The sequence below is a fragment of the Microtus oregoni genome, unplaced genomic scaffold (genome assembly GCF_018167655.1).
Source record: "Microtus oregoni isolate MIOR12 unplaced genomic scaffold, Mior012 000032F_ref0000030, whole genome shotgun sequence".
NCBI classification, from domain to species: Eukaryota; Metazoa; Chordata; class Mammalia; order Rodentia; family Cricetidae; genus Microtus; species Microtus oregoni.
Window position 1 is genome coordinate 15603466 of NW_024543091.1, and position 8658 is coordinate 15612123.

At 45.4% G+C, this 8658-nt stretch overlaps 1 protein-coding gene across 1 annotated transcript; it reads left to right on the plus strand.

The window, feature by feature from the left end:
* Window positions 1-204: 204 nt before the first annotated feature.
* On the plus strand, window positions 205-8265 carry Polr2m (RNA polymerase II subunit M). Its single transcript, XM_041679512.1, has 4 exons — window positions 205-491; window positions 2667-3287; window positions 5353-5551; window positions 7184-8265. The coding sequence occupies exons 1-4, from the start codon at window positions 379-381 to the stop codon at window positions 7325-7327; spliced, it is 1077 nt and encodes a 358-aa protein (XP_041535446.1). The 5' UTR covers window positions 205-378; the 3' UTR covers window positions 7328-8265.
* The last annotated feature ends 393 nt before the right edge of the window (window positions 8266-8658 follow it).

Here is an 8658-nt window from a genome sequence, read left to right on the forward strand (position 1 = left end):
GACAGTCTATTACTTCTGCCATATTTTACTTACTAGAAGTGAGTCAGTAGGTCTTTGGAGTGGGAGTCCCATACTTTCTCAAAGCGCAGGCGAAAAGCCAGGAAAGCAAAAGACACACACCCCGCGAAAGCCCGCCAAACCCGCGTCTGCGGTGATGTAACTTCCGCCCCTGCGCGCTTCCCCGGGCGCCCCCTGCTCCTGGCGCTGTCCGTTTCCGGCATTTCCAGAAAACTCCGTTCGGCTGGAAGAAGCCGCGCTCTTCCGGGAAAATGGCGACTCCCGCTCCCGCACCAGAGTCGCCGCCGGCCGCGGAGCCTGCGCCCGCTGTGGGCCCCGCCGCGGAACCCTGCCCGCCGCGCCAGCCGCAGCCCGTGCACAATGTTCTCGCTGCCCCGCGGCTTCGAGCCCCCAGCTCCCGAGGACTTGGGGCAGCGGAGTTCGGCGGAGCTGCGGGAGAGGTTGAGGCGCCAGGAGAGACTTTTGCGCAACGAGTAAGCGGTGGCTTGGGTTCGGGGGGGTCGCGGAAGCCGGCGATCGGGATGGGGATCAAGGACTAGGCCCTCGGGGGTCGGGATCCAGGACCAGCCCCTCGCTCCCCACCGCGGCCTTTCGGGCGAAGGTGACCTTGCGTGTTCAGGCCTCCTGGCCAGGCCCGTGCTGCGCGCTGCGCGCCTCCATGCTGCCTGGCCCTCACTAGGCAGCAGTGCCTGCTTGATTCCGTGTTCCCACAACGGCTTTGAGAGAGTCTGGGTACCAAATCCTCCTGAGCAGAACGTGTTGATTCCCCCTTCTCCATCTAGAGCCCCACATTTTCCCAAACCAAAGGAGATGGGAGAACGAGCTGTAAAGAGTGGCCAATTAGGCCTGGAAAGTTTCCCCTGTAAACGGGTAGATGACGATAGCTGTTTTTTTTTTTTTTTTTTTTTTTTTTTTGAAAGGCAGCTTGGTTCTGGAAAGGAATTGAAGTAATAAGAGGCAAAAGACACCAAAAGGATAATTTTCTAGAGATTTTCAGCAAGGGGGAAAGGGAACTATGAAGGCAGCCGAGGGACTGGGAAGACTAAGTGCTGGTGGAATAATTTGGAGATAAATATGTATTCATAGTTAACAGGTGGCTTAAGTTTCGGGGGAGCCACAAAGGATAATGAGAAAATTGGGAAAGAGGAATGGATTCAAGGTTTTTATTTTTATTTATTTATTTATTTTATTTCGGGTCTATTTAGTTGAGGGGAATAATGGCAGACGTTTAGTTAGTTAAAAGCCAAACTGATGGAATCCTGACAAATGGGCGCCGGGCTGGAAGGGGAGAAGGCTGGAAAAGCAGAGGACGCTGAGGTGCAGAGAGGCATTAATACCGTTGAAAAGTCCTTATGAATGCGTGGTATGCCGATGAATAGAGGACCTAAGAGGGCTCCATTTGTTACATAACCAAAGAAAAGAACCAGAGAGGGAATTTCACTGAGCACAAGGAGCAAGTGATCACTTTGCAGGATGGGTTCCTACTCGAGACAGGTAGATGGGCTGTTAATATTAGCAATAAATTTACCTTTTGATCATGGGACCTCTTTGTGTGTGTGGGGGGGGGGGGGGGTGTGTGCGCGCGTGTGTGGTTTTTCCGACACAGGGTTTCTCTGTAGCTTTGGAGGCTGTCTCTTATAAACCAGGCTGGCTTCGAACTCACAAAGATTCGCCTGCCTCTGCCTCCCGAGTGCTGGGATTAAAGGCGTGTGCCACCACTGTCCTGCTGATCATGGGACATTTTTAAATTCTTCTTGTTTTTTTGTTGTTTGTGTGTGTGTGTTTTGTGTTTTTGAGACAGTGTTTCTCTGTGTAGCTTTGGAACCTGTCCTTGAACTCGCTCTGGCCCAGCCTGGCCTTGAACTCACAGAGATTTGCCTGCCTCTGCCTCGAGTGCTGGGATTAAAGGCTGGCTCCGTTTTAGATTCTTTATGATTTACTGGGCATCCCGAAGAGCTCCTGTTTGTGTATACTGAATCTAGAACATTACCAATTTATCAGAAACAACTAAGCAGTCTTTCAAACACAAAAACACGCAAGTCCATCTTCCTTTGTAAGATAGTGATGTCGTCCCATTATGTGACCTCTGGGAAACCTGATGTACTCACCTTTCCCTACAGAAATGGCAAACTGTGCCTTTGACCCAAAAGAGCAGCCTCATTCAGAGATCATGTTTTTTGTTTGTTTTAAATCACTGATCTTTATTTTTATTATACTGGTTGACTGTCTGTTTTTCTAAATGCTTAAGAACAGAATTTCATATTTTTAGGGGGCTCAGAATAAATGTGTGCGTGTGCAGAGACGGATTTCAGTTGTTTCTTATTCGTGCCTCAGGTGGTTTTGTGCTGTGTTCTTGATAGCTTGGGTTTTGACTGCATCTCAACATATGATCGGGTGTATAACTTTCCATGGGGCAGTCGATGACTGGGCTTGAAGAATTTCAGATTTAACTTAGGAAGATACAACCTTTATTTCTGAAATAATTACCCATTCAAAGCACTCCCTTGATTGGGGGAGCATAAGAATAATTTTATTCATTTGATTCCTTTTGTCTTCGAGGATTACATTTGTCTTTTAAATACTGTGTTTTCAAGTTTAAAAACATGGCTCTAATGCGTACATGTTGGTTTCTTTTTTGCACTCGACAGAAAATTCATTTGCAAATTGCCCGACAAAGGTAAAAAGATTTCAGACACCATCGCCAAACTGAAAGCTGCCATTGCAGAACACGAAGAGGTTAGAGCAAGAAGTGAACTGTTTCATCCTGTTAGTGTAGACTGTAAGCTAAGGCAAAAAGCAGCCACAAGAGTTGATACCGACGTAGACAAGGCCCAGAATTCTGACCTGATGCTTGATACTTCATCATTAGTTCCTGACAAATCATTCAGAACAACCTCAGAAACACAAGGACCTGCACATCTCACTCCCAGAGGCAACGAAGAGACTTTGGAGGCTGACTGCACAGTGAACACGGGTGCAGCTCCAGGCAGCAAAGCCAGGGCACCCTCATCTGAAGTTAACGAACATCTCCCCCAGCGCCCTGTTTCAAGTCAAGCGGAAGACATTTCCAGCGGTATTGACAGTCTGTTTCTCACTAAGTTGCAAAAGATCACAATTGCAGACCAGAGTGAGCCCTCAGAAGAAAACACCAGCACTGAGAACGTGCCAGGGCTCCAGAGAGAGACTCCTAAGAGGCCTCATTACATGGAAGTGCTAGAAATGCGAGCCAAAAACCCAGTGCCCCCTCCTCATAAGTTTAAGACCAATGTGTAAGTGTCAGGAACAGGCTTGCTCTGGGAATGTTGTGTGTACTGTGAGAGGTGTAAGCAGGAGTGAGCAGACTGAAATAGACCAGCATGGCTCGACTGCAGGACTGTTTTTGGAAAAATGTTAGTTTTGAAGGCAAGTTATTAACAGGGTTTTAAGAAGCAGATGGGGAATAGTGTGTATCAAGATACTTAGCCAGTGTTTCATAATAAACACAGTGGGAGGGCAGATGGATCATGACTTTTTTTGGTACCATTTGCTATGTGCAGCTCCCCCTCAATTGTGTTGTAAGCCGAGAGAAGCAATTGCAGGATGTGCAGCTCCCCCTCAATTGTGTTGTAAGCCGAGAGAAGCAATTGCAGGAACTAATGGGCTCCTCATCAGCAAAAACAAAACACAATGAAGCGAGTTCACTACAAGTAGACAGCAGAGCGGTGGGGCAGGGTGACGTAAAGAATTTACTTCTTGAAGAGGCTGGGTCTAGAGAGCCACTCAAGGTTTCCAAATTTGGGAGAAATGTTAAACTAGGTGATAGTAGTTCCCAGGGAAGGGAAGCTAAAAGGATTTTTTTTTTTTAATTAACTAAAAATAGATTGGTGGAAATGGGGGAGAAAAATCTTGCATTTACGTTCTTTGCTATAATGTTTCTGAGAAAAAAACGAGTTCTTTGAGGAGAAAGGAATTGTGTTTGTAGCATTTAGGCCAACTGTGCAGGGTAATTGCCCATCTTGACATGCGTAGGTGGTGCCAGACACAAAGGGGGAACTGGCATTTTCTTAGAAAGCTTCCAAAACCAACATCATGTTTGTTCTTGCAAAGACTTTAAGCCTACTCCACTAACTATCATTTTAACCTTCAGTGGTTTCTTCTGTTTAGAAACAAGGTCCTGGTACATTAATTTTTAGCTAGAAAAATAGCCTTTGATAAAGGTGTCTCGAAGGAGTCTCGTCTTCGGTGCCGAGCCCCCATCTTCCTAGGAGGTCACATTGGAAGACCACGGTGTCAAAGAGTAAGGTGGCCCAGTCATGGCTGTGTGGCTAGGAATAGGGAAGGTGAGGAATGAGCAGTGAGGGCCACCAGGATTGGTGAGTTGGAGAGTGAAGGGGCAGCCTGTGCATAAAAGAGACCAAGAGAGGCTGCATCTGGCCACCAATATGTGTCATTGGGCTTGTGTGTGAGTGGAGCTTTGTGTGCACAGTGAGATGAGGGTGTGCTAGTAGCAGTTCTCAACCTGGGGGTCATGACATCTTTGTGGGTGCTCGAATGACTCTTTGATAGGGGTCAAATCTGATATCCTGCATATCATATTTACATTATGATTCATAACAGCAAAATTCCAGTTATGAAGTAGCAATGAAATAATTTTATGGTTGGGGGTCGCCACAGGAGGAACTATATTAAAGGGTTACAGCATTAGGAAGGTTGAGAACCACTGCTAGTTTCTCTGACTTTTCTTTTTCTGATCTGTGTACTATCTGGATATTAGAGACTGCCTCATCTGCTCACGGCTCTGCAGAACTTGCTATGTACATGGCCAGTTAGCTATAAAACAGTACCTGAGTGTTCAGTGACATCTCAGGTTCATTGACAGTGCATAATGCCAGTTTCTTCTGAGACTTACACATTCATGAAGTTAATAGTGACAGCACTGTCTCATATATGACCACCCATCCTCTCTGCCATCTCCTGTCCCCGGTGATTCTTCAATCTTTGAAGGAGAAGGTTCTCATTTCTGGGGCTATAATTGTCAGTTCCTCCCTCGAGCCTCCACTTCCAACCCCTACCTTTTCTTCAGAACTGGTCAGTCTGTCCGTGCCTATTATATATTCCACAGGAATAGTACCATGTTTACTTCCTTTGAGTAGGCATTAAGCTCTTTTACAGTGTTCTCTGGGTGAACGGAAGGGGCGTGTAAGGTGTGAGGAGGAGAGGCAGGAATCTACATGTACCCATTGTCAGCACTGAACATGGACAGACTTCATTCTTTACCCTACAGAAGCAGTAGGCTCCTGGGCTAAAGACCATCTTTGACCCGTGCATTGATTGTGCCTGCTCTTCCTTTCTCAGATTACCCACTCAACAGAGTGACTCACCAAGTCATTGTCAGAGGGGTGAATCTCCTTCAGAAGAGCAGCGACGCAGGGCTAGGCAGCATCTTGATGACATCACAGCAGCGCGCCTCCTTCCGCTCCACCACCTACCTGCACAGCTGCTCTCCATAGAAGAGTCACTGGCCCTGCAGAAAGAACAGAAGCAAAATTACGAGGTAGTTCTGGAGTCTTGGGTTTTTCTTGTCTGTGTTAGCTACTGCTTCAGGAGTCAGAAATTACCCTGGCTGAATAGAAGGATCAGGTTTTAGAGATGTGCTACTAGTTTTCAGTCACAAAGTTGCTAGAACTATAGGAAACTTCAGTAGTAATTCGCCAGTAGACCCAGGGAGAGGATTGGAGTGATGTGAATCAACCTGCTGCTGCTGCTGGGACAGCATATGCCCCTCTCCCATGCGGCATCGTCTCAGTGACCTGCCTAGGGAGACAGTTCCATCTCCCACAGTGCAGGAGCCAGCCCAGAAGGACAGGAGATCATGCTGGGTTGCCAGCTGCTGGTGGGGTGCTTGAGACCATTATTCATGGCCCTTCCTACTTTGGGTCTTATTCACTTGTATATAGCACTGTGTTTTGCATATAAGTTTTGAAAATGGATATTAAGGTGTGGTGGTGCACACCGATAGTTCTGTCACTTTAATTCCAGCAGCTGGGAGGTGAAGGCAGCCAGATCTCTTTGAATTTGAGGCTAGCCTGGTCTACACAGCAAATAAATGGTGAGACCTTGTCTATAAATAAAATATATAATACTGATATAGTTTGTTCAGATTAGCAGGATGGGAGAAATAAGTGTAGAGATTAGTTATGGTTAGATTATAACATTCTGAGTTTCTGGGAAAGAAAGAGTTCACCCCTCTCCTGAACTATTTAGTTGGATTTTAGTCAGGTTCCTGCATCTTCTAAAGTCAAACTAGCTTTGACTCTGCTTGGCTTTTCCTAAACATTCAGCTGGCATGGATCTTTATGGCCCTTTGGCCCTTTGTGTTTCTGCATTAAAATTAGTATCAGATCCAACTGCTGTGCTGGAGGAGTGGCCTTTGAATTGTCTCTAGGGGTAGTTTAAATACCTGTCTTGAGATATTTTTAGGTTGAACCCTTCTGAAATGGGTTGGCTTGACAGAATAGTAGTAGTAGATACCAATTATGCCTACTCATGTTTGTGGGCTGAGGTAAGGGGCTGTTGACTTTCCGGAATGTGGGGTGGGGGGGAGGTCAGGTAAATCAGAGATGAGCCCTGAGGCCTACCAGCAGTTGGTGGTAATTCTTATGTATGGAAAAGTCCACTGCCAGTCTGAAACTTACCTGGACCTTCTTGAGTGTTAATTTCTGTAAAACTTACCAAGGAGCAGTCAGCATGCAGCATTAATGCTTGGCTTTTTTTTATGTGTGTGTGCCTTTGAGATATACTCTTCAAACCTAGACAACATGATTTAATCTAGAGAAGAAAGTCTTGTCCGATGGAGACGTTGGCACCACGTTGGTGATTTCTAATATAGGCAGCTGGTTCAGTGTGTATGCACACTTAGTATATTTGTCTGTTCCTAGCTGCCGCAGTGCTAATTTGATTTCTCAGTTTCTTGTGCAGAAGTAAGCTGTTTCAATTGCAGCATGGCTTGTCAGTGGAAGTCACTAGCAACTGCAGCAGGCTGACAACTCTCAGACAGACACATCACCTCATGTCTCACAGGACACAACTGTCAACTTCCTGTATAAGCTCCTTTTCCCCAGGTCATATTGAAATATTGTAAGGGAAGCTGTACATGCGTAACCTGGGCTTTGTTCTTATTTTCAAGGAGATGCAGGCAAAGCTCGCAGCACAGAAACTAGCTGAGAGACTGAATATTAAAATGCAGAGCTACAATCCAGAAGGGGAGTCTTCAGGGAGATACCGAGAAGTGAGGGATGAAGATGATGCCCAGTCCTCGGATGAATTCTGAAGATGAGCACCGGGCGAACTCTGAACCTGACTGTTGAGCCACCATTGCCTCATAGCAAACTTCCTAACAAGTATCAAGATCAGTGTCAGACCTTGTTGAGGGACAACAGTTTTTAAAGTTACACAAAGGTAGCTACAAGTAAGAACCCAGCTTGTCTTTCCGAAGATGATCTTCATGTGCTTGAACAGTTTCATATTTGACATTGTGTTTGACCGTATTGTATTACAGTTTTGCAGTATGTTGTGCATTGGTCTGATACTTTAGTGTGAGTAGAGCACACTTTTCTTCAAGATAGCTGCTTTCTCCTTATTCTTACTCTTATCAAATAGCATTGCTTATATCCCTTCTGGTGAAATACTTAGTTTTCCCAGGCACCTAAAATCAGTTAGGAAGACCTGGTTCCCTTTCTTGAGAAATGAAGGGAGCAATCTAGAGAATGGTACGCATGCTTGCATGGAGTTCCTGAGATGCTGGTGTGAAATACTGTGGAAGACACTCAGATTTTACAACAATGTTTATTTGCTGCTCCTGTCTTCTTTTGGGGTGACCGCTATCTTCCTGTGATGAAGATGGAGCACCTTGAGGAGGTGCTGGATGGGGAGGGTCTTCTGAGCTGGTGTGAGGAGCTGCTCTTGGCTTCCCCCGGCGCCTTGCTGTCTTTGATGATAGGTCCATGTACAGGGCGCTCATGTTTGGTCAGGAAACGTGTTTTTCTGAGAGTTGCGGTTGAATTGTCGTATATTGCTTTTTTTCCTTTTTAAACCCAAAGAGGTGTTTATAGGCTGCAGAAACCTCAGTCTCTTGTATGTACACATTTGTGTTGTTTAGAATGATCATATGATCATCTCCAGCAAAGATAACAATATGTTATCAAAAAACCTTTGTCTATTATGTGGAACCTGTAAAGGAGAAATAAAATACCAATCAGAGCAACTTCACATGCTAATGGTTTGTGGTACTTGTTTGAAGTTTACTTCTTTAAAAGCTGTGTTCGTTCATGAAAATGGACTGAAAGCATTTAGGTCAGATACATGTGTGAAGGTTCCATAGTGGATGCTTCTAGTTGGAATAAGTACTTTCCATATCTCTCCCACTAAGAAAAGGCTACAGTAAGAACTAGACAGAATCTGTGGTTTTAAAACTACTAATAGATGGTTTGAAGTTCTTTATAGAGTGAACTAGCGTTTCTGGTGGTTGGTAAAGGAGAGCTCATGCACATGCATGAAGTTGCCGAGTCCATCCCTGTGAACTGACATTCATTCCATCTGCTAATATTTGAGTGTTCATTCTTTGATATCCTTTTCTACACAGTCATTTTATGCATATTCTCA